The sequence below is a fragment of the Phocoena phocoena genome, chromosome 19, assembly GCF_963924675.1.
Source record: "Phocoena phocoena chromosome 19, mPhoPho1.1, whole genome shotgun sequence".
Classification (NCBI taxonomy): domain Eukaryota; kingdom Metazoa; phylum Chordata; class Mammalia; order Artiodactyla; family Phocoenidae; genus Phocoena; species Phocoena phocoena.
In genome coordinates, this window is record NC_089237.1 from 27759767 (window position 1) to 27787302 (window position 27536).

The 27536-nt window shown below is 35.1% G+C and overlaps 1 protein-coding gene across 1 annotated transcript in view; it reads left to right on the forward strand.

Annotated features, from left to right (window-relative positions):
• Positions 1-27536, forward strand: part of BCAS3 (BCAS3 microtubule associated cell migration factor) — a 578557-nt gene that overhangs the window by 185629 nt on the left and 365392 nt on the right. The window contains exons 14-15 of the mRNA XM_065897745.1: positions 8388-8521; positions 25262-25526. Of these exons, the coding sequence (XP_065753817.1) occupies positions 8388-8521; positions 25262-25526 (399 nt within the window). The remainder of the gene's footprint in view (positions 1-8387; positions 8522-25261; positions 25527-27536) is intronic.

Consider the following 27536-nt stretch of genomic DNA (forward strand, 5'->3'; position numbering starts at 1 on the left):
TTATATGGTACAGATTGTACAAATCTTAAGTGTATAGCTTGGTGATTTTCTAACTATATATATATCTACACACACACACACACACACACACACACACACACATAAACTCCAACCAGAAAATTTTAAAGTTCTGTTTCATACATCTGTGAAGTATATCAAATGGCATTCCTTTGGAAATTCCTAAATTTCCAAATTTACCTTTCAATTTATATCTTACAGGCTTAATACATAAAATATGTCTTCTAAGCAGACTGATCTGTCTACCAAAATCCTATTAACCTCAATTCGCAATGTATTTTATCATGAACTTGTAGCAATGATTGTCTGTGACATTGATTTAGTATTGCTGTGTGTGTGTGTGTGTGTGCATGTGTGTTTATCTGTATCTGTGTATATAATTTTTCTTTGAGGATGGTAGCATTGTGTTGGTACATAGAATGTTCCCAAGGTAACTGCTTTATCTAAAAATTTTACATTTTTGCCATCCTAGTGACCTTCTATGTTGTGATGTTACAATTATATGGTGAGAAAACTCATTAATTCAATTATGGTAGAAAACCATGTTTTCATAAAAATGTTTTATCACTGTTGTGCTTTGATATCCTGTGAGTGTTTTGTGTTAATATTGTTCACTAATAGTTAGCTTTATTAAAAGCGAATGTTTAAACCAAAAATAATCAATGGAAGCTTATTCTAAAATAATATGGAGATTCAGAGGATCTAAAATAGTCAAATCAATCTTGAAAAAGATGAGTAAATTTTAAAAACTGAAACTACCTAAATTTCTCACTTACTTGATAAATCTACAGTAATGTAGAAAAGATGGTTTTGGGTAAATATAGTCATAGATGGATGGAATAGAATCCAGGAATTGATCAAACACTTATGGTCACTTGATTTTAGACCAAAGTGTCACGTAATTTGTTAGGGATAGCATAGTTTTCTCAACAAATGGTGCTAGAGCGCCTGGCATATCCATTTGGGAAAAAATAAACTTTTCTTTAACACCATACACAAAAATTTAACTCAAAATCAATCATAGACTTAATTTAAAACCTGAAACTATAAACCTTCAAAAAGAAAACAGAAGGATTATATTATTGTGCCAGGAGGGATAGGGGAAGGTTTCTTAGATAGGACACCAAAAAAATAAACCGTCAGATTGGTCTTCATTAAACCTTTTAGGATACATACGGTTAAGCAAATGAAGTGGGGTGCCATAAACTGGGAGAAAATATTTGAGATAAATATACACATGTATAAGTTTATATGTATTTTATAATGTAATATAAATATACTTTAAATGTATATAAAATAAAGACCAAACAATTTAAAATGGGCAAAAGATTTGAACAATCATGTCACAAAAGAAAATATGTAAATAGCCACTTAGCACCCCAACATCACTGATCACCAAGGAAGATAGCATATGTAAACCACAAGAAACCACCAAGTGCTCACTGAAGTGATTAAATTTAAAAAGAGTGGCAATACCAAATGTTGCAAAATTATGGAGTTCACGGGAAGGTAAGATGATAAACAGCCGCTTTGGAAAAACGTTTTCCCAGTTTCTTATACAGTTAAGTGTACATATGACCCAGCAATTCCCCTCCTAGATATTCACCTAATAGAAATGAAAACATATGTCCACAGAGTGACTTGTACTTGAATCTCCACAACAGCCAAAAACAAGAATCAACTGCTTAATGGATATATAATTGTCATATATCCATATAATGGAACACTACTCAATAATATAAATAAGTGCACGGACTACTCTTACTTGTAGTGAATAGGTTTAGCAAAATATTACATGATTCCATTACATGAAATGCTCAAGTAGGCAATATTAATTCATAATGACAGAAAGCCAATCAGTGGTAGCCTGGGGCCAGGCAATGGGGAGGGGATGGACTGCAAGTGGACACAAGGGAATTTTTTCACATGTTCTCTATCTTGATTATGGTAGTAGCTGCAGAGGTATACATACTTGTCATAGTCATTAAACTGTACACTTTAAATGAGTGTGTTTTATATAAATTACACATTAATAAAGGTTAATACAGTTTCAAAATTATTCTGGCTTGTGACAAGAAATATATCCAGCCACTTGGAACAATAAGGATATACATAGACATTTACCACTTTTCCTCTATGTCTGTTGGATGAATAAACTGTTGAAAGTAATGAATACTAGAATATTTACCTATTGGATATGGCCAGAGATGTCTTTAGAAGCTTAACAATTTCATGATGCAAAATGAAAGGAAGAAAATAATTATTTAAATGAAGATGTTAGGACATTTAAAGATTACAAACTTTAATAATTTTTAAGTTTCCATCTGTATAAGTATTGATGGGGGAGTATTAAATTCACAAGAGTTAATACTAAAACATACAATTATTTATGAGTGATTAATCTGAATTCCTGTAAAGATTTCTATATGACCCAGCATATGTCTCTTTTTGGAGAGAGTGTGAATAGCTCGTAATTTGTCTTCCAGTTCATATGTGTGTATTTGATAAAGAACCGTACAATTAGGTAGGTGTTATAAATAGTATATAGCAAAAAAGGCTTCCCTACTCATGTTTCCAAGATTTTATAGCATATGCCCAGTCAAGGTTTGCTACTCTTTAATTTTGCCTTTCGGGTTAACCAGCTGACGCCCAGTTGAAAAGACTTATGTTCTTATGAGGCCGCAAAAGCCTTAACGTTCAGTCTCCAGCTACCTCAGATTTTGGAGAACACCATGTACCATCAGCAGCTTTAGTCCCCACCCTCTAATGCTAACGCTCATCTATCAAACTTAAGGCTGAGAGTGAAGGAGAGGAAGCTTCCAGATAAACATACAGCAGCGCCTAAACAGCTAATCACTCTAGGCTTCCGCTTCCAGGCCCTATAATTAGAAGTCCTTCTTTTCCTTGTATTCCCAGATGACGCAAATGCTTTTTGTGGCTTGGCACCTCATCTGGGGCGTGGGTTTAGTTTATGGCCAGGCTAGAGTCTGGTTTAGTCTTCTGATGCTGCATAAATAGTTCTCAAGCCACAGTCTACTCTGTACAAGTCTTTCCTTTTATGTATATCTGCTTTTTAACTTGTTTTCTAGAAAAAAGAAGCTTGTCATTTCTCCCAGCAGATGTGCAAAAGAGGAAATTATAAATTAAAAGAAAGCATGTTATTGGTATAGTACTATACTAGCTATTTCTTCCTTTTCTCTCTACTTTTTAAAAATTAAAAAAAAATTGTTTTAAAGTTTTGTCAAAAAAGTGAGCTCATTGTTGGATTATAGAAGCCACATTTGCATGGAGAAGTGGAAAAAGAAAACTTTTGAGACAGGATACACAGGCGATAATAAGGATAAATTTTCAAAGGACTAATTCTCTAAAAATTTCAATTTGTTTTGCATATTAGAAACCAAACAGATATTGATGTCAGTTTGAAAAACTAGGAGCACGTTGAAAAGTTTCCATCTGTGATTATTTTTCATATGCAAGACAATAATAGTTTTGATTTGCTTAATAGGGACTACTATTTGAATGCTAATTATGAGTAAAATATTGATATGCTAATAAAAGAAACCAAGTGAAGTTTATGTTCAGTAGATGAGTAATATATAAATATAAGTTCATCACATTTGCTGTTAGAATGTTTCCACTGAATTGTTTGTCATATGCAGAAAATAATTTTGTGGGAATATGGAATTGGAACATAGCAGTAGAATTGTGATAATACAAACTTACCATAACTAAGCAAAAAGTAGGAGTCAAATACTGTCCACAAAAAAGAACATGTCCCATCTTAGAAATGTATTGTTTGAATAACAACAACAATATGGAAGGAATATTAAGTATGTCAGTGACCTCATGATGATAGCTAGGCATAGAGTGGGTGGCAGTGTTATATAAAATGTTAGCGATTTGAAGTAGATCTCAATAAATGACACTTTCATCATCTAAAATGTATTCTCTTGGAAATAGCCAAGACACTGTCATCTAATATTGCTATGTTTTAATCTAATGTAGTGACTAGAGCTATACCTTATGTTAGCCAATAAATAGCAAACTCAAATATACTTCATCTTCCCATATAAATGCCTATTTTATCTTTCCACAGGTGCTTAATATTCTTTCATAATCTTTTCTTTCAGCAAAGAAAAGTTTTAGGAATTAAAAAATATGATTCTGCTTCTGTTTCCCACAGAAAACAAATAAAAATTCTGGACAAAATATTAACAAACACACACAAATTTAAATATGTGTATTATAATCTCTGGAACAACTAGTAAAAACCAATAGACAAATTAAAATTGGATATTAAAAACAGTGAAATTATCCAAAAATGGGAAGGAAGCAAGAGCAGATAAATAAACAAAGATCAAAAACAAGGGTACAACTTAAAATATATAACCAACAAGGACCTATATATTGCACAGGGAACTCTGCTCGATATTCAGTAATAAATTAAATGGGAAAATAACTTGAAAAAGAATAGATACATATATAGGTATAACTGAATGACTTTGCTGTACACCTGAAACTAACACAACATTGTGAATCAACAGTACTCCAATATAAAACAAAAATTTTTTAAAAAGGAAAAAAAACCAAGGGTATAATCAGAAAAAAGGGTACAATAAAAAAATAACAAAATGGTAGATGTAAATTCAACCCTAACCATAATTCACACTAAATGTGAATGATGTACAAACAGCAATTAAAAGTCTGAGATTGGAATAAAAAAACCCAGAACTAGATCCCGATGATTGTCCAAAACACAGTCATTTTATAATATATTGATTGTGAAAGCAAAATAATAAAAAAGTGTGTACCATGCATATACCAATCAAAGCAAATGGTGATATCAATATCAGAAAAAGTTTACTTCAGAACAAGGGAAATATTAGGGTTAAAATGGGACATTATGATAAAAGAGGTAATTCACCAAGAACTCATAATAATCCTAAGTGTGTATGGACTTACAAAAAAGTAGGTCTGGGGCTTCCCTGGTGGCACAGTGGTTAAGAATCCGCCTGCCAATGCAGGGGACACAGGTTTGAGCCCTGGTCCGGGAAGATCCCACGTGCCGCGGAGCAACTAAGCCCGTGTGCCACAACTACTGAGCCTGTGGTCTAGAGCCCACGAGCCACAACTACTGAGCCCACGTGCCACAACTACTGAAGCCTGCATGCCTAGAGCCTAGTGCTCCGCCACAAGAGAAGCCACCACAATGAGAAGCCCGTGCACCACAACCAAGAGTAGCCCCCGCTCACTGCAACTAGAGAAAGCCTGTGCTCAGCAACAAAGACCCAACACAGCCATAAATAAATAAATAAGTAAATTTATATTAAAAAAAAAAGGTCTGATATTTAGGGAGCTTATATAACTGGGAAAAAATGCATATTTATGATTATGCTTGGAGATGTTGACTTCTACACAGTAATAGAACACGAAAGCAGGCAATCAATAAGTAAGGATGTTGAAGATCCAAATAACACTATCAATTAAATTAAATTGACACTGGTAAGACACACCAGGTGTTCAAGTGTACATTGAACAGTTACCAAGATATATCATTCTGAGACATAAAACTAATTTCTTGTCGTAATGGAATTAAACTAGAAATCAATATATGAATGATACCTGGAAGATACCCAAACATTTGGAAACTAAAAAACATATCTTCCTGACACAGTAATCTAAGCTTCAACCTTAAGAAACTTGAAAAAAGAAAGAGGAAATATAACTCAAGCAAGTAAAATGAAGGATATAGTAGTAGAAGGTCATTATAGCAAAAGGAGGAAGATAAGAGAAATCAGTGAAATGGAAAAGAGAAAACCAATGACACCAAAATGGTTTCTTTGAAAAGATCTAGCTAGACTGCCAAGAAAAGAAGAGAAAGGACACAAATTTTCGGTATCGTGAATGAAAAAGTGTGCTAAAGACCCTACAGACGGTATGCTTGAGTTATAGAGAGTAATTACTCCAAGAAGAAAAATTACATGTTACATTTTAAATTAACAAAATTTAAATTAAAGAGAAATTAAATTATTATAAATATCTAAAAATCTTCACACACACACACACACACAAAGGCCCAAATAGTTTTACTGGCAAATTCTACTGGAAATTTATTTAAGTATTTCTTCTAGAAAATAAAAGGAACCTTCTGCAACAAGACCAGCTTTACCCTGATACCAGAAATAGACGAACAGATTATTAGAGAAGAAAACTACAAATCAATATCCCTCAGGAACACAGTCACGAAAATCAACAAAATTTTAGCTAATTCAGTGCAGCAGCATATAATAAAGGATTTTGACCAAGTGGAGTTTATCCCAGGAATGCAAGATTGTTCCACACTTGATAACTTTTCATTATTAAAATTTACCATATTAATTGACCAAAGAAGAAAAACGAGGTAATCATCTCATAGGTGCAGAAAAGCACTAGAAAAATTTGACATCTGTTTATTATTTAAAACTCCCAACAAATTACAAGTAGAAAGGAATGTCCTTAACTTGATACAGGGCATTTACAAAAAATCTACAGCTGGCATCGTACTTAAAGATTGAATACTTTCTCCTAAAATATGAAACAAGGCATGAATATTGCTTCTCACCATTCCTGTTTACCTCAGCAAATGTAGTAAGTCAAGGAAAAGAAAAAAAAGGCGTGCGGTTTGGAAAGGAAAAAAATCAAACTATGTCTATTCACATATTATATGTTTGGAAAGAAAATTCCATGTAATCTACATAAAAACTCCTAGAATTGGCAGACTATATAGGTATGCACACATGTATATATAAATGTCAATTATATCTCTATATACTAACAAGGAAAAATTGATAATTGAAATAGAGTACCATTTATAGTAACTCTAAGAAAATATATTTATAATCAATGTGCTGAACAAGAAAAAAGAAGTCAGAGAACACACATATCAAGAAAATGAGGTGTTGGGGCTTCCCTGGTGGTGCAGTGGTTAAGAATCCGCCTGCCAGTGCAGGGGACATGGGTTCGAGTCCTGGTCTGGGAAGATCCCACATGCCATGGAGCAAAGAAGCCTGTGCACCACAACTACTGAGCCTGCATTCTAGAGCCTGCGAGCCACAACTACTGAACCCACATGCCACAACTATTGAAGCTTACATGTCTAAAGCCCGTGCTCTGTAACAAGAGAAGCCACTGCAATGAGAAGCCTGCATACCTCAAAGAAGAGTGGCTCCTGCTTGCCACAACTAGAGAAAGCCCATGCACAGCAATGAAGACCCAACACAGCCAAAAATAAATAAATAAATATTTTAAAAATTAAAGAAATATGAAGTGTTCATAGATCAGAAGAATCAATATTGTTAAGATGTCCATTATCACCATTGTAGATATCAAAAAGCTAAATCGGTGTTTGGAAAGGCAAAGGAATTGGAATAGCTAAAACAATCTTGAAAAAGGTCAGAAAACAAGGACTTGCTTTACTTGATTTCAAAGTTTCCGTCAAAGTTACCGTAAAATAAGAAAGTGTGGTATTAATGAAAGTATAGACATAGAAATCAATGGAACAGAATAGAACTTCCGGAAAAAGAACTACACAAATATAGCCAGTTGATCTTTGGCATGTTGACAGTGGATTTAGAGTAGATTAAACATTTAATGGATAAAGAATAGTCTCTTCAAGTAATCCTGCTGAAACAATTGGACATTATTTGCAAAAAAATTTAATTTGTCTTATACCTCACATTTTATACAAAAATTAACGCAAAATGGATGATAGACCTAAAGGTTAAATACAAAACTGAGAAATTGGACAGGAAAACAAAATTTTTGTGACCTTGTGTTGGGCACAGAATTCTTAGCTATGACATCTCATCAAAATTTGCTTTGTGAAAGACACTGTTGGGGATTTAGGTAAATATTATGCTGGAGTAGAAACAAGTTTTAAACTGGTGAATTGAGTAGGATATTACTAGTTGTAGTAGTAGATAAATTGGAACTTATAATTCAGATTTTGAGAAATGGAAAAAGTGGAAGTGGGTTTAATTCCATGGAGGAAAGTCTTTTGCATTCTTTGTTATCAGATTTGCTATCTGAAAATGCTTGTGAACTCTGTAAGTTCAGGCATTTAAACTTTTCTCTGCCAGTTGTATGAGAACATCACAAAACCTGGATATGTAGTATGTCACTATGCTTGTATACTGATGTGGTGTTAGGATTTGTATACCCGTAGGAAAAAGATCCTGCGTTTTAATTTTTTTATTTTGGGAAGTTTCTTATATATTTGGTCATTTTTTTCCCTTTGGTAATATTTTAAATCATGATTAATGCTTTGTGAAAATATTTCATCCACATACATAATGGTTTATATTTTTACCCTTTTTTGGTGTGTCCTTTAGGAATGCTTCTAGTCACGACAGATACCCTTGGCCATGACTTCCATGTCTTCCAAATTTTGACTCATCCTTGGTCCTCATCACAAAGTGCTGTCCATCATCTGTATACTCTTCACAGGGGAGAAACTGAAGCCAAAGTAAGTTGTATATTTTTCAGAAGATGTTTTCTTTGTGTAATATGACATCTAATCCAGCTGGTTATTTGTATCATATTGGAGCTTAACGTTAATGTTAGTGAGGTCATATTGTTCTTTGGACTGGGTCAGATAATTAAGAGTTTTTATCCTTTTTTGATCCAGTAAATATATAAGCAGTAGGTAAACAATTCAATGAATGTTGATAAGACAGAAGTTCCATTTTTCCTTCTCCCCCTACCATAATACCATTTCTAGCCTCAGAGGAAACGCTGTCATCCATATGATAGCCATCTCTCCAGACCTTCTCCTAGGCATTTTGATTCTATACATGCATACATACACACACACATACATGTAAATACATACATATTCACATATACCAGAAAATAATCGAGTTTTATAATGTATATAACTTATATGCATAGTATTCAGTGGTATGCTGGAGCCAGCTCACAGTTGCTAGTGAGAATCAGTTATGCACATCTAGCCCCAATTCTGGATGTAGTGACATTATATTGGTAGATTGAAATCATCCACGTTAGGAGTGGTTACGCAATGAAAATCAGCAACACTAAAAATCAGGGCTATTTTTTCTTTAGGGAGCCAGTTTTTAACATTTACCAGCACATCACTGCTCACATATGCATGCGCGTGCATGCACACACACATGCATACACACACATCCATATATATAATTTAATGAGCATTTGAATTAAGTACCATGCCGAGTGTATTACATGTATTTAATACTCTTAGTATCACTTGGTAGATACTGAGATGTTTTTTAATAGCCTTAAATCCCAAATACTCTTTCACAGAGCCTGTGGGTATGCATATACCAGTACACTTCTGTATATAGTTTATTCTGAAAGATAGCTCATTGACCCAGAAACATTTATTGACTAGTCCATTCTTTCCCAGTAGTCTAAAATGTTGTTTTTCATGACTTTGCATTAAATTTTCTATAATAGAATGAAACATCTTTAATATATATAAACCCATGATTTATAATGATACTTAAAAATTAAAAACAAGGTATTGGACATTACTATATGTTGCTTGTTTGCAAACTCATTATTCTAAAAATTGATAATTAAAGAGAAAGTACCCTGCCTTTCTTGTATCAATTTAATAAGATGACCAAGTAGTTGATGAGGGAAGGTTTTTCCTTATTGAAGCATTTCAGAATAAAAGATGTTGGAAATTAGACTTATTTTGTTGGTCATTTTATAATATATACATTATGGTATGCACCTGAAACTAATGTCACTGTCAGTTGTACCTCAGTTTTTAAAAAAGGTAGAAATAGAAGAATCACTGTGTTGCTATTTCTAATGAAACAATGTACCTAGGCAACAAACATCTCTGTGGTTTTGGCTAATGAGTCTTAATGTTAGCAATGTGGAACCGTCCTACCTATATCATGTGCTTCCCAATATGATGTAATTAGGATGTATACAACATCATCTATGAAATTAAACCTGAATTTAATTCAGCCACTAGATACAATGAGCACTTCTTTAAAAAAATGTATTTATTTATTTATACAGCAGGTTCTTATTAGTTATCTATTTGATACATATTAGTGTATATATGTCAATCCCAATCTCCCAATTCATCCCACCACCACCCCATCCCACTTTCTCCCCTTGGTGTCCATACGTTCATTCTCTACATCTGTGTTTCTATTTCTGCCTTGCAAACCGGCTAATTAATTTTGTTAATTAGCACATTAAACAAGATACATAGATAGAGGGACAAGTTAAATACCATGAGAGTGCAACTAGTGAAATATAAAATGTGGGATGTTCATTACAAAAACCAGGCTGTGTGGCAGGGCTTAGAAGTAATTTTAGAGAATAATATCTAAGTAGAAGGTGTGGACCTTGTTTGAATCCTGTTTCATACAAATCAAGTATGAAAATACATTTTTCATACAAATGGTGAGAGTTGAACATTTGGCTTAGTAGATACCATTAAGGAATTTAATGTCCTTATTTTTTTGTGATTCATACAAGAGTGTGGAATTTGCTTTAAAATAATCTAGACATAAGGGAGTGTTGGTTAGATAAAAGAACAAATACATGACAAGTAGGGATATGGTTATATTGATTACAAGAGTCTTAAAAGACATATCAATTTACCAACTAAATTCAATATGTGAACTTTGTTTAGAGCCTGATTTAAACAAGGTATAAAAAAGACATTCTTGAGACAGAGAAAATTGACCTTGAACTGGGAGTTACATGATTTTAACCAGTTTATTTTGCTGGGTCTGTAATTGTGTTACTTTTTTTTTTTAAAGCCCTAATCTATTAGGCATATAACCTGAAGTCATGCTGAAGTAGTTATTGGTGAAACAATATGATATGATATCTCTAGTTTGCCTTTGAATATTCTGGTAAAACAAAACAAACTAAGAGATAGATTGAACACAGTATGCAAAGCTGGGTGATGCTGATATTAGTGGTTCATTAAAGCAATCTCTGCACTTAGTGTATATCAGGAAATTCTTCTAGGGAATTCCCTGGCGGTCCAGTAGTTAGGACTCAGCACTTTCACCACGGGGGGATTGGGTTCGAACCCCGGTTGGGGAACTAAGATCCCATAAGTTGTGCAGCGTGGCCAAAAAACAAAAAAATTCCTCTAATAGAAAGTAAAAATAAATCAGTACCTTTTTCCAACATTATGCTGTTTTACTTACTTTAGCAGATTTATTGTTCATTTTCAAAAACTTTCCCAGCTATTCTTTGGCATTTTCTCATTGAAATGCATTTTAGAGTAACCCTATTGAGTTATATAAAGAATATTTTGAAGTTTTTTATTTGGATTGCATTGAAATTACATTTTAATACAGTTAGAATTCACATCATTAAATGTAGAATTTTTGCATCCAATGTTATTTATTGCTGAGGTATCATAAACTATAGATTGTTTTGTATTAGATTTGTAATTTGTATCTTCCTGCTTTGCTAGACTCTACTGTAAGATCCAATGCTTCTTCTGTAACATTTTCTTGGATTTTATAAGTAGAACATACTTTCTGACAATTATGGTAACTTTTGACTGTTTTCAATTTTATTTTTCTTGTTACATTAGGTCGGAACTCTAAAACAATGTATACCTATACAAGTGATAGTTGTAGTCTTTTCTTTGTTAATAATACCTCCTTTTTTTTACTTTCTTATTTTGCTGTACTGCTAGCTTCTGTTTTTACCCCAATACCATGATGTTTTTATTACTTTAGCTTTATAATATAGTTTGAAATCCAGAAACTTGATGCTTCCAACTTTGTTCTTCTTTGTCATGATCACTTTTGTTATTTGGGGTCTTTGGTAGTTCCTACAAATTTTAGGATTTTTTGTTCTAGTTCTGTGAAAAATGCCATTTGAATTTTGATAGAGATTGCATTGGATCTGTAGATTGCTTTGGGTAGTATGGACATTTTAACAGTATTCTTCTAATTCATGAGCATGGATTATTTTTTCATTTTTTTGTGTCTTCAGTTTGTTTCATCAATGTCTTATAGTTTGCAGTGTGCAGGTCTTTCACCTCATTGGTTAAATTTTCCTACGTATTTTATTCTTTTTGATGCAATTGTAAATGGGATTAATTTCTCTTTCTGATAGTTCGTTATTAGTGTGAAGAAACAGAACTGATTTTGTATCGCGTAGTTTTACTGAATTTGTTTATTAGTTTTATCAGTTTTTTGGTGTATTGTTTAGGGTTTTTGTATATATAAGATCATGTCATCTTCAAATAGAGACAGTTTTATTTCTTCCATTCCAGTTTGAATGCCTTTTATTTGTTTGTTTTTTTCTTGCCTAAGCGCTCTGGCTACTACTTCCAGTACTGTGTTTAATAAAAGAATCACAAATGGACACCCTTGTCTTGCTCCACATCTTAAAGCAAAAGCTTTCAGCTTTTCACCATTGAGTATGATGTTAGATGTGGGCTTGTCATATATGGCCTTTATTATGTTGAGGTACATTCTCTCTATACCCACGTTATTGAGTTTTTATTATGAATGGATGTTGAATTGTGTCAAATGTTTTTTCTGCATCTATTGGGATGATCATATTTCATTTTGTTAGTGTGGTGTGTGTCTCAGCACCTAGATGCAGACTGATAGGAAGCTGGCAGTGGTCTTTAAAGTATGCAAATGTACTTCTTTCAGGGGAAGATTGGGAGAAGGACATTTTAGTCTGCTGCCTCTATGCTGTGCCCTGGGCGGATAGTGGGTTAAGAGAAGCCAGTTAAAACTATGTAAATATCCCATTCCTCATCAAGCTTTGTATTACTTCTTTTATTTACATATATCATTTGATTGAATAGATTCTTTATTAAATGAGTTATAGTCATTCAATAATTATTTTAATACTCAAAATATCCCAGATTTGACCAGTTGGAGCCTATTAGCTTGACATCTATGTACTTTTGACCTATCTCCATTATTCTTTGACATTGTCCTTAACTTTCTGGTACAATGAACTTGCTTACTCTTATTTAGTAATCATTTGTTTTTGTTTCTTTTGCATGGAAGTTTTTAATTAGGTGAGCATTTTAGGTAAAGATGTACTATTTCTACATGCTGCTGGGCACATTTTATTTCTTTTAAAAAATTTTTTTTTCGTTGAAATATGGTTGATGTACAATATTATATGTTACAATACAGTGATTCACAATTTTTGAAGGTTATGTTCCATTTATAGTTACTAAAAATACTGGGTATATTCCCTGTGTTGTACAATACAGGGCACATTTTATTTCTTAACTCTGGTTTTTTAATCCCTGTCCTGCCCTCCCTACTTACTGATATGCTGTACCTCAGCTACAATCTACTAGAATTATTTTAAGCACCCACACCTTTTAAAAAAATTTTACACCTATTTTTGATACCTCTTTTGCATTAGAATTATTTGTCACTTAATTTACCTTTATATCCAACCGGAAATAGAGATCTTGCTTAAGCTTCTTGGTGTCTCTCATCTGTAGAACAGTGCCCTGCACATGGACAAATGTTTGTAGGTAATCATGTTTGCTAGTGACAATGCTATTACTGTTTAACAGGTAGGAAAACCAAATAGACATTATTAAAATTATGTTGTTCTATTTCACACCCTGTAATTTAGGAGACCGGAAATTTTAAACATCAAACATCAAGATCTAAGGAAACTCAATTAATGACCATAAAATTAATTTTTATAAACTTCTACTGAAAGTAATTTTGAAATGATATATAAAATTTAACACCAATGTTGAAATCTGTATGGCAAGTGATCTGTCTTTGAGTATTTTAAAATCATGTCCTTCTGGAATCTTCCAAGGATTCTGAGGGCACTTTCATCAGGCAAGAAAAAAAATCAAATATGTGGATCTAATTATGTTGAATTAACTTGTTTTGTGATCTGTGACTTGGGATATCCTCTGCATCTGACAGTAATTTTCCTCATAAAGTACATATGCAGTTAGAAAAATATTCTTAGTTTTCATCAATGAAGTTGTATATAGTAAGACCTTACAATATTTTAAAAATATACTTCTGTAAAGTCTTACTGAAGCAGACACAAGTAGTTTTTGTACTTAACATGTTAATTTTGATAAATGGTAAACTTGCTTTTGAAACCTCTGCATACGTGTTACTTTTACTTTATCAGAGCAGTCCTGCAAAATGGTATGATTAGTATGTTTAATACTCAAGGGGGAAAGTAGCTATTTAATATTATTAATTGATAGTAGCTGATGATCAGTTCAGGAAAAAAGAGTCCATGATGCAGGAAGGGGGAACCCAGATGGAGCCTAGTAGACTTCCTTTGTTGATGAGAGTCCAGGGAGACAAAGATCATCGAGTTCTCAGGACAGAGCACCAGAGAGATGAAAGCTGCAAAGAAAGAACCCCTGAGATCTGCAGAGAAATCTGCAGCCACAGGAAGGACGACATCATACTAGTAAGGAAGAAGTAAAATTATGTTTATTTAAAGATGACATGTAGAGAATCTAATGGATACCACAAAAAAAGTTAGAACTAATAAGTGATTTTAACAAGGCTTCAGGGTACTACATACTAGGAAAAAATAATTGGTGATTTAAAAAAAATTAGTTAAAATTTTAAAATAGTGACTATTCCATGTGCAAGACTATATTCTAGAACTATAAAACATTGCTGAGAGTAAAGACCTGAATAAATAAAAGAGTTAAACCATATTCTTGGGCTGGAATACTTAATATTGTTAGAATATCATTTCTGTCCAAACTGATTTATATATTCATTGCAATCTCCATCAAAATCCCAGCAGGATTTAAAAAAATTTTTTTTGGACAGAAATTGACAAGCTAATTCTCAAATTCATATGGAAGTACATAGGACTTATACTGGGCAAAATAATATTGAAAAATAAAAACAAAGTTGGAGGGTTACCACTACCTGATAATAAGACTTATTAAAGCTAAATAACATTCAGGAACATTTCCATACATATGTACAATTGATTTTTGACAAAGGTGCAAAGTGGAGACAAGTTAGTCAACAATGGTAGTAATAGACTGGGTATTGATGTGCCAAAAAAAAAAAAAGTGAATCCATATCTCATCCCATATATAAAAATAAACTGAAATTGGATCACATTTAAATATAAAATCTACAATTATAAAGCTTTTAGAAGAAAACATAGGAGGAACCCTTTGGATTAGATACAAGTTGTCTGGTATCTACAACACATTTTAAGGAACTCTCAAAAAGTCAGTGAGTGGAGGAACTCGATCTTCCGTACAGTGCTGTTGGGAATGTACAATGGTGCTGCCACTCTGGAAAATAGTTTGGCAGTTTATGAAAATCTTAACATAAGCTTGCCATTCCATCCAGCAACCTCAGTTACAGGCAGTCCACAACATTAAATTCGCATTGTTCTGGACGATATACAGATTTACTCCACATTTCTTTCCTGTAGTTGTCATAGCAAATTACCTTAAAATAACAGAACAAAACCAAATTGCCTTAAAATAACAGAAATTTATTTTTTCACAGTCCTGGAAGGCAAAGGTCCAAAATCAAGGTGCTGGTGAGGCTGCACTCCCTCTAGAGTTCTAACAAAGAATCTGTTCTTTGCCTTTTCCAGCTTCTGGTGACCCTCAGCATTTCTTGCCTTATGGCTACGTCACTCCAGTATCTGTCTCTATGGTCTCATTTCCTCCTCCTCTTCTCTGTGTCTTTTCCTCCTTGTATCTTATAAGGGTACCTGTGATTCCTTTTAATGTCAACACTGATAATCCAGGATAACTTCTCCAGATCTAGAAATTAATCACATATTTTGTCATATAAGGTAATAGTCACTCTTGGGGTCTATAATGTACTGTATGTAGGTTCCAGGGATTAGGATCTGTCTGGATGTGTCTTTTTTAGAGCCACTCTTTACCTCACTACAGTCCACCCTCTGACCCTTCAAATTCAGGATTACTTCATGTGTAAAATGTATTTACTCCATACAAACATCCCTGAAGATCTCAACACATTACAACATCTCCTCTAACTCTAAAATTTCTTTAAAATATCATCAGCTCCAAAGTTCAGATCTCCTCATCAAAATCAGGTATGGTTGAGACTGCATATGATCCATCCTGGAGCAAAATTCCTCTCAATCTGTGTAGAAGGAGAGGATACAGAGAGAATGAGGCAGAAAAAAAAAAGAAGAAATAAAGATGGAAAACTTTCCAAATTTATTGAAAAAAAAAATTGAATATGACAAAACACAAGTTTAACAAAAATGTCATAGTAAACTTTCTGAAAACCAAAGCAAATCTTGAAAGTAGCCAGAGGAAAATAACACATTACATACAGAGAAATAACATTTGAACAAACTGTTGACTTCTCATCAGAAACTATGGAAGTCAGAAGGCAGTGGAATAACATGTTTACAGGACTGAGAGAAAAAAGTACTGGTAATCAAAAATTCTCCATCCAGCAAAAGTATCATTTAAGAATGAAGGAGTGAGCAATAAACCTTGCACATCCACACTAGAAATCATGCACAGGGAAATGATACCAGAGAAACTTAGATATCTTGGAAGTAATGAAGTATGTGAGAAATGATCAATTTCTTATTAGAGAGCATTTTTTCTCTTTCTTTTAATTCATTTAAAATATGTAGGAATGTTAAAATTTAATGTTAAAATAATTTTTATATGTAAGAAATTTTAACATTTTCTCAGGTTTATATTGTATACATGTAATGCATATAGCTATAGCATAATGGACCATTGGTGCTTTGGTGGGAGCAAGGAACTATTTCAAGGTTCAGTGTGCTACACCTAAAAAGACAAAACTTCATATAAAATGGAATTCTAAAAAATGTTCAATTAATTCAAAAGTAGGCAGAAAGGGAGGAGCAGAGGCACAAGAAACAGAGGGGATAAACAGAAAACAACATTAAATGGTACATCAAAGTTGAATCATATAAATAATTATATTAAATTTTAATATATTCCAATCTAAAGAACTTCAAACTAAAGGAACAAGTTATCTATTAAAGATTTTCTTTGAATCTTTAATATGATGGTAGTGAAAGCATGTTAAAAGGTATGTCATGCAAATAATAAACATAAGAATATTAAAAATTTGACTATATTAATATCAAGTAAAATAGAGGTTAAGACAAAGACTGTTACCAGAGATATTTCATAATGTTCGAGTCAAATTATCAGGAGGATTTAAATGTCTATGCACCTAAAACTGAGTTTAATAACACTTTCTCAACATTTGATAGAACAAATAAGGAAAAAGGCAAATATATGAGCAATCCTGTCAACTATATTGTCCTAATAGATAGTTCAGCAACTAACCCCAGCACCTGTAGTATATTTATGCTTTTAAATTATGACATCGTGTATACTTTGAGTGATATGAAACAATGGATAATAGATGGGGCAAAGATTTATAATTGATGGATTTAGATGGAAATCACTGTACAAGGCAGGGCAAAAAGCAGGCCTGATCAGTGGCTTGATTCCAGTCATTCTCATCAGTGCGTGGATTCTTACCTTGGGCATTAGTGACCCAGATTCTTCAGTTACCAGCCATGATTTGCTTGCACAGCTCATGGCCCTAAAACAGGGACATCTGCAATCTGCCAGTATGTAGTCTACTTCATGGCAAACAGACCATTGGCAAGGCCATCGGCAGATGACAAGTTTCGGTATAAATATAGCAGTTCTAGTCCTTTGGAGTATTTGTCTAAAGCAGGAGTTTTCTTTAAAAGGCCAGATTGTAAGATAACTCTGCATTCTACATGTATTACCTCTGTCATTGTAGTGCAGAAACATCCATAGATGTTTATATGGGCATGATTGGTCCACAGTTGTAGTGACCCTTCAAAGTAGAGGTGACAGCTTTCCATTATCCTGCTGTGTTGACTGGTCCTTAGATTTGTCCATCCACAGTTTTTGTTGGTGCTGTGCAGCTGCCCTGGGCCAGCGGACATCATTACTTTTTATTTTAGCCAAACCATCAATCAGGCATTTAAAGGAAACTCTGCGATTCAGGGGCTTATAGAACCAGTGGCATTGCTTCAGGCAGTAGAGTGGGTGATAAAGTAGTGGTAAAAACAAGGTGCTCCTAGGGCCATTATGGAACATATTCTGGAACATACCATTCCCACTTGACTAGCAAGCCCTGTCGGGCCCTTCCCACCGTGCTCATCATCAGATTTGAGTTGATTCATCCAGTGTGGGTCTGGAAAATCACAAAGCCTCCATGGGTCAGTTCAGTTACAAGAACCTGGTAGCAGGTTAGTAGCTGCCAACTAAAAAAAGGGAGCGTACTTGGTTGCTGGATCAGGCAGGTGGCGATGTTGTACTGGGATAACACCGCTGTGTACTTCAGCAGCCATTAAGTCTCTACCTCAACTTTTTCCTACTGGGATTCTGTTGTTTCTATTACATAACATGGGAAGGAACTGGAAGCCTAGTAGGTGAGCTGTTGTGGGCTTGTCACATTGTCACCTCGATCTGCAGAGGATACCCCCTGACTTAAAAGCATGTAAGTACAATCAGTTAAGCCATTAATACTAGTTATACATTTATCAACATAAACGACAACAATAGTATACCCGCAAGGTCATCTTAGCTCCTCTTCCCTACTGTGCACTGTGCTTACGCTTCGTTCCAGGGTATTTTTCCTCCTACGAGGGCATGGGCTGTTTCCCCCTACACAAGAACATGGACAAATGTGTTTAAGGTGCACATGCCAGTTTTTCCAGCGATGGCTGCCAGGGGATCTCATTATCCCCTGTCCTGGTGGCAGGGGAGGCTAGTCTGTAGATGCTATGGGGGCAGCCAGGAGCGTTAGCCGTTTTTCCTCACTTGGTCAAGTGTTGGTGCCAGTTATTTCCCGATGAGCAGTGGTGCTGCTCACCGGCTTCCGGCGAGTGTCCAGGCATCACAGCCCCTTTCTGCCCCCACTGCCACGGTTCACACTGCACTCCTTGGCATTTTGGGCCATCCCTCATCCTTGTCTCCACTCAAGTTCAGGCTGCAGCAGGAGCCGGCTGCACTAGCACTGCTGGCTCTGTGGTGTTTACAAAGTGTCACATTTGCTTTTTTTTGTTTGTTTAGATTTTTATTGAAATAATCATAGGTTCATAGGCACTTGTAAGAAATTGTGCTTTTAGATTTTTATTGAAATAATCATAGGTTCATAGGCACTTGTAAGAAATTGTACTAAGAGATCCCATGTACACTTTACCCAGTTTATCCCAATGGTAACATTTTGAAAAACTAGAGTATATGACAACCAGCATATTGACATGGGCGCAATGCACTGATTTTTTCAGATTTTACCAGATGTGTTTGTGTGTGTGTGTTTGTGTGTGTGTGTGTGTTTAGGTGTATATAACTTAATCACGTGTCAGTTTGTGTATCCACCACTGCTGTCAAGATACTGGACAGTTCCCTCATGTTACCCTTTTATAAGTAACCTAACTTTTACAGTTTGTTTAAACATCCACCCAGACTATTTAGTTTGGGGATATTATGAGCATGTTACGTGAGCATAGTTTTCATTTCTCTGGCATAGATGCCCAAGAGTTCAGCATGCTGTTTATTTGATAGCTCATTTTCAAATTTCTAGCACCTAGAAGAGTGCAAAACATGTAATAGGGTTCCCATGAATACATTATTGGATAAATAAATGAATCTGAAGAATTGATATGGGGAGGGAGTAGACAGATGAGATAGAGAGTGTGTGTGGATTATCTGTCTTTACCACATCTCCATTCTAAGCATCTTATTCTCAAGCAAACATTGCCATTAACATAATCTCATCTGAAGGCTAGGACCTTGGCTAGTTAGTTTTTGTGATATGGGACTTGTCTTTACGGTTTTGATTGCCATTCTTACAGGCTTGTGAAAGAATAGTACTCTGGGATTTGAGACTTTTTATCCAAGTACTCTCTGCTTTCGGGTTTTCTTTCTTTTTAAAAGAGAGTTGGAAAGGGAATTAGTTATTGAATCATTAGGCATGTGTTTGCCTACAGAACCAAAAACAATGGTTTAAAAAAAAAAACAACCCAGGGTTTATTTTTCTCACTTTACAAGAAGGCTGCTGCCAGTTTTGGCACAGTGTCTCAGTGACTTTTTTTGTTCTTTTTCTTGTGATCGCTTTATAATTGCCACTCCAGTGGGCATCATTTCTGAATTCAAAGCAGTAAGGTGAATTCAAAGCAGTAAGGTGAATTCAAGGAGTAAGGACAGCTTCAGTGATGTTAATTCCTTTTGTCAAGAAAGTGGATACTTTTCAACACCTGCTGTAAGAGAGGCTTTGGGAAGCACATAGGAAGTGTCTGTAGTGGTGGCAGGTGAGGGAGTGAAGGTTGGAGGTTGGGTGTTCTATTTGCCATCCACTAGTTACATCTATACAACCATAAATCAAGGTATAGAACATTTTCATTATCTCAGAAAGTTTCCTCCTGCCCTTTCAGTCAGTCTTCTGCCCTACTCACACCCTAGGAAATCATTGCCATTACTTCATTTTTAAAAAAGAGTATCTTTTATGTAATTTCTAAGGTTTGGTGTGGGGCTGGGGGACTGCTATTTCTGGTTAAGTTTATTTTTTTTTCTAGCTCCATATTACAGACTTCAGGCCAGTATCAGAGTCATTATCTGAGTTCTAAAACTGCGGATTTCTTGGTCACGTCTCCCCCAAGACCTCCCAACACCTCCTGAATTGTAATTCTGAAGGTGGGACCAAAGGATCTGTATTTCCTACAAAAAATCTAGGTGCTTCTTAGTCTACTAAAAGTTAGAGAATCTCTGCTTTAGATTTTAGGATGTTAAAATAACAATGAATTTTAAAATTGCTATTATTAGTTAATTGGGATTGGGGGGTAAATTTGCGGCATAAATTTGGAGCCTTGTGCGATGCTCATTTCTGTATCTTAGATGCTTAAATGTAGTAACACTTAATTCTAGTGCTCAATTACTCTTGTTTTATATGTAATTTGAATTCAGCCTGTTCTGTGAATGAAATATACACTCGAGGTTTTTCTTTTTTTTGGTTGTTTGTTTTGATAAAATGTTGGACGTAATTATTCCATATATGTCTGCTATATTAGATTTTGGTTGCCCCAAATATTGTTTGGATGAGTAAATCAATGAAATTGATTTAGATTGCTGAAAAAAATACTTGTATAAACTAGAATTACTGGCATATAGCTGCAGTATGTTTTAAGGAACAAATACTTCAGCTTTCTACAGGCCTAATTGGTTCTCATAGCCAAATTTTACATCATTACAATAAGAAGCAAGTGTGAGATGTTATAAATATGCCAAATAATATGTTTAAAGAGCAATAAATTATATAACCGAATACAAATTTGCAAAACATTTAATTAAGCACTCTGTATTTCTTATTTATATCTCATTAGTTAAGAATTCTGACATTTGCTTATTTAAAAGCTCCAAATTGATAATAATGAGCGTCCTAATGAGGGTTCCCAGTCTTTCTTATTTTTAATAATGTATGAAAAACCACCCAACTTGTTTGATAACAGGAACAGTTGTATCATTTTGCATTTTGTGGATAGGCAACTTGTTATCCTTTGTAATGTTATTTAAAGGATTAAACTTTCTCTAGTTTCTTGACAGCTGATGTCTTTAGCAACTCTTCTCTGCTTGTTTATGTATCCTGATGTGTCTTTAAGGTCACAGAGCAGAATCACTTCTCTAATAGCAGTTTTCTAAGTAAGCTTTTAGGTGGAATTCTGTCTTCTTGCCTTGATACTGTTTGTTAGTATCACCTCATATCAGAAGTATTCTTAAAATGAAATTAGGAAACTTCTTTTCATTGACAGACCAGGAAGTCATCTTGATTATAAGTGTTTTGGAAAAAGGTTTTAGATAACATGGTTTAGTTCCGCTGTGGATGGAACATAAGTTACTCAGTAAGCCTAAAGATAGTTTTCTTTAGATGTTTGATTCTGGCTTATGTTAATGCATTTGATACTATAATATTAAATTTGTCTGGTACTGTGTTTCTTTTCTCTTGCTTCTGCTGTTTAACCTTTTCTTTGTCCTGCCCCTTCCTTTTCTCCTGCTTTTCTGTAAGTCGTTTAGCTGAAAGTTAGTGTAAGTGAAGTAGAGAGGTAAAGCACTTGAGGAATGACTTTTTGTTCGTAATTCTAGAATTGCTGGGAGTTAAATTTCTCAGTGTAAAGAATCAGGAGATTCTTTAATTATAACATTAATGTGTCATTTGGATGTGTCACAGTAATTGAAATGGGCAGGCATGGGGCTCAGTTTGGGGTTTATCCATGTATTGATAATTTTGGTCTGTCAGTTGTCTAGCAATGAAATACCCTGTTTTGATGTAAGACTAAAATTTCTTTTTTATTTCAAAGATTCCAGGCTCTTGTACTTTGATGAATACTTATAGCTTTTGCTTGTAGAATATTTCTGAAGTATTAGTCAAGATTTTCAGCAGAATTTAGGCTTATTTGAAGATTTAATACACTGAAAATCGGCTTCTTTGCTTGAGGAGTTTTACTCACAAGTTTTAAATCCTACTCACAAATATCTTATCTTTATTTTACTATACTTTTTTGTCTGGGTTATTTCTTTATTTTTATTTATTTTTTTTGCGGCACGCCGGCCTCTCACTGTTGTGGCCTCTCCTGTTGCGGAGCACAGGCTCCGGACACGCAGGCTCAGTGGCCATGGCTCACAGGCCCAGCTGCTCCGTGGCATGTGGGATCTTCCCGGACCGGGGCACGAACCCGTGTCCCCTGCATCAGACTCTCAACCACTGTGCCACGAGGGAAGCCCTGGGTTATTTTTTTTAAAGCACGGTTTGACATTTGTTTTACGTGATGAAAAATTATTTTAGTTTATCATTTAGTTAACATAGAAATCTTTCTTAAGTATCTGTGATTTGCCTTTTTTTAAAAAGGCTTGGTTAGAACAATATGGAATTTTTCTTAGCTGTCTTTTTTTTTTTTTTTTTTTTTTTGCGGTACGCGGGCCTCTCACTGCTGTGGCCTCTCCCGTTGCGGAGCACAGGCTCCGGACGCGCAGACTCAGCGGCCATGGCTCACGGGCCTAGTCGCTCCGCGGCATGTGGGATCTTCCCAGACTGGGACGCGAACCCGTGTCCTCTGCATCGGCAGACGGACTCTCAACCACTGCGCCACCAGGGAAGCCCTACAGAGACATTTTTGTTCAAGTTGTCATCATTAGATTGATATCAAGGTGAAAGTAATAAATTCAGTTTGCTAATTTGAAAATACTGGGACTTCTGTATTTCAGTACCTGATAAATGTCATACAATGTAGTGACTAACTTTACCTAGATCAAGTTTGTGGCCAGTCAGTTTTTCTGTAAAATTTTTTTCTACAAACATAGCTGCATTCATTGATTTACATATATTTTCTATGGCTACTTTGTCACTGGAAGGGCAGGGAAATAGCTGAGCGAGACCATATGGCCCGTAGTGTTTGCCAACCACTGCAAATACATAAGTTTTTTTTTCATTGTTATCAGAGTGTTTTTTTTAATTGAATAAGTTTGACATGTAACATTGTGTAAATTTAAGATGTACAGCTTGTTACTTTGATACATTTATACATTGCAATGTGATTGCCATTGTACCCATATTTATCACATTATATAACTGTACAATATTATTGTCTGTATCAGTATACTGTGCATTAGATCTTTATGGCTTATTTACTACTCGTTATAAGTTTGTACTCTTAAACACTATCAGTCTTATCCCCGCCTCACATCCCCTGGTAACCACCATTTTACTCTGTTTTTTACAGGTTTGCTTTTCTTAGATTTCACATATAAGTGATATTGTAAAGTTATTTCTCTGTCTGACTTACCACGTTTAGCATTATGTGTTCAAGGTCCATCCATGCTGTCACAGTTAGGAGGATATCCATTTTTCTCATGGCTGAAATATTCTGTTGTATATATATACATGCCACATCTTTTTTCTCCATTCATCTGTTGATGGACACTTGGATTGTCATTTGGGTGTTTTGAGACATTTTCTCTTCCCACCTCTCTTTAGGGTCCTATATCTGTGTCTGTTGAAGAAACTTCTACTTAACTTTCCTTCAGTTACCCTCATCTCCACTGCAAATCCATTCCCCTGCATTCACTCCCACAATCATCCTTCCAGAATTGAAATCTTGACTCCTTATTTTATTTCTTAAATAAAATCCAGACACCTCTTGTGCTGGCTTTTGCTCACTCTCATGTTGTTTCTGACATACTGAACTACTTGCTCATCATTTCCATCTTATGTCTATGCATCTATATCAAAAGTAGAATATCTGCATATATCTAAATTAGAATGTCCATCGCTCCTTTCTTTATAAATATATCCTACTTCAAAACTCAGTTCCAGAACCCAGAGCTATTCAGATCATGTGTTTTTGGTGCCACTCCTAACCTTCTACCTTCTTGAACATCTCCTTTTCACCTCTCAGAAGCAGATTTCATATTTTCCTTCCTTTTTGTTACCACTGTGCCTCAAATGTAAAATAGTTATTTCATTTTTATGTTATATTTTTGCAAATTTCTTATGTCTTTTCTTCCTGGTAGGCTGTGAGCCCAAGGATGATTTCTTATCCACCTCTTTGTTCCTAGTGTTTATTAGCAGGGTATCCAGTGAGTATTCGTTGAGTGAATGATTGGATTAATAACTTCACCTGCTTTGTATAATGTATGTTTTAATTTTTACTCTTCTATGATTTTTTGGAAGGTAAATTTCTTTAAATAAATGAACATTATCCATATATCTTTTTTTTTTTTTTAAATGTAGCTCTATAGGGTGAAACCACCTAGGTCCTATTTTCTGACTTGGCACTGTATACAGCAAGGGACAGAATTCCCTCTTGTAAATCTTATCAAATCCCTTATGTGGCGTTTTGATCAGTATTCACCATGAATCTAATCTTTAGAAGAAACATTTTGAAAATATAATCTGGTGTTAGGTAAATTTGGTAACCAGGCAGGCATTTCCTTTTTTAAAATCATTAATTAATTAATTATATTATTTATTATTATTATTCAGTTAGTTAGTTTTGGCTGCTTTGGGTCTTTTTTTGGCAGATTCTTAACCACTGTGCCACCAGGGAAGTCCCCAGGCAGGCATTTCTGTTCATATTTAGAAATATGTTTGTGATATTCTTAGGTAAATCCAAATAGTTTCAATCTTTTTTTTGTTTTTCCTTGTTTCATTTCTAGGTACAAGACATATGCTTCAGCCATGACTGTCGCTGGGTTGTGGTCAGTACACTCCGGGGGACTTCCCACGTTTTCCCAATCAACCCTTATGGTGGCCAGCCTTGTGTTCGAACACATATGTCACCACGAGTGGTAAATCGTATGAGCCGTTTCCAGAAGAGTGCTGGGCTGGAAGAGATTGAACAGGAACTGACGTCTAAGCAAGGAGGTCGCTGTAGCCCTGTTCCAGGTCTATCCAGCAGCCCTTCTGGATCTCCTCTGCACGGTAAACCCAGTTTTCTCTCTCTCCACTATTCCCAACAGTTCTTCTTCCCTTTATCTTTCATTTTTGAGATCTGGAATAAAATTAACCCATTTTTCTAATTCATTCATATGAAGATAAGATCTTGGGCTCATTTGGGGACCTTCTTTTTTTTTTTAATTTATTTATTTTGTTTATTTACTTTTGGCTGCGTTGGGTCTTCGTTGCTGTGCCTGGGCTTTCTCTAGTTGCGGCGAGTGGGGGCTTCTCTTCGTTGTGGTGCACAGGCTTCTCATCGTGGTGGCCTCTCTTGTTGCAGAGCACAGGCTCTAGGTGCGCGAGCTTCAGTAGTTGTGTTGTGCGGGCTCAATAGCTGTGGCTCACGGGCTCTAGATCACAGGCTCAGTAGTTCTGGTGCACGGGCATAGTTGCTCCGCGGCATGTGGAATCTTCCCGGACCAGGGATCGAACCCATGTCTCGTGCATTGTCATTAACCACTGCGTCACCAGGGAAGCCCGGGAACATTCTTAATTTATTAAATCATTTAATAAATTGAAGTTAATATAGTAATGGTGACCATTACCATGCTACATTAACTCCCTAACTTTTTTTTTCAACTTTAAATTAAATATTTATTTGTGTGATTATGTTTTAAATATGTCTCTGCCACCAGGCTATTAGTTCTATTAAATGCCCATTCTGTATGAACAGAACTTATTACAGTGCCTTCCAGGCACAGAGTAAATGGAGATCTGTTGAATGAATGAACGGATGGATGGATGGATGGATGGATGGAGGAGTGCGTGAGTGAGCAAATATGGAAACAGCAGTCCCCAGGCTTCAACATTCCCATTGTGCTGGGAATTCTGCCTTCTATTTTTTGATAAGTTCTCTCCTTCTTCCCCCAATGACTGCCCCCTTCCCCCACCCTAGCAGAGGCCACACCACTCTCCTTGGCCCCAGGGGAAGAACCAGATCTCTTCAGCTCACTTGCCACGCTCAGCTAACTCCCTAACTTTTTCAGTATATAAGAATTACTTGATGTCATATGATGTCATATGGAATATGATGTTCAAGACTATTTTCATAAATTTGGAGATCGGATCTCATATCTATAGATCTTTTCCAGAAAACTCTGGCTTTAACCAGAATCAGTGCTGTAGTTCATTAAGAAATATTTATTGTTGGAGAGGAATAATCTTGAGTCGTATGTATTTTAGAGCAGCATTTGCATTTTATTTTAAAATATTGGGTTGGCCCAGAAGTTTATTTGGGTTTTCGCAAGATGTTATGGAAAAACCCGAACGAACTTTTTGGCCAACCCAATACATCTTTGGGGGATTTCTAAAAAACCCACGTATTAGTCAGTATTTTATCTAGAGCAAATAGTTGTGTAACCATCACTCCAACCAATAAAGGAAACATTACTACATTACTACAACTCTTTTGTGCCCCTTTTCCATAAAAGCAAGCTGTGATTCTGACTTTTAGGGTAATCACTTCCTTACTTTTTAAAAAAGTGAACTGTTCACTTTTTTAAAAAAACAGAGTGTGTAGATATTCATATATTCAACTTCTTTAACATGTTTATGAGATTAATTCATGTATTTTTATGTAGGTTTAATTCATTTATTTCCATTGCTCTTACATATTCCATTGTACAAATATATTTTTACTTATTTATCCTTTCTCCTACTGTTGATGTATATTTGGATGGTTTCTGATGTGGAGCTATTATTTATAATGAAGAGATGAAAAGTTCTGTCCTTGTTTCTTAGTGCAGATGTGTGCTTATTTTTGTCTTTTTTTGTTTTTGTTTTTTAACATCTTTATTGGAGTATAATTGCTTTACAGTGGTGTGTTAGTTTCTGCTGTATAACAAAGTGAATCAGCTATACATCTACATATATCCCCATATCTCCTCCTTCTTGCGTCTCCCTCCTACCCTCCCTATCCCACCCCTCTAGGTGGTCACAAAGCCCCGAGCTGATCTCCCTGTGCTACGCGGCTGCTTCCCACTAGCTATTGGTTTT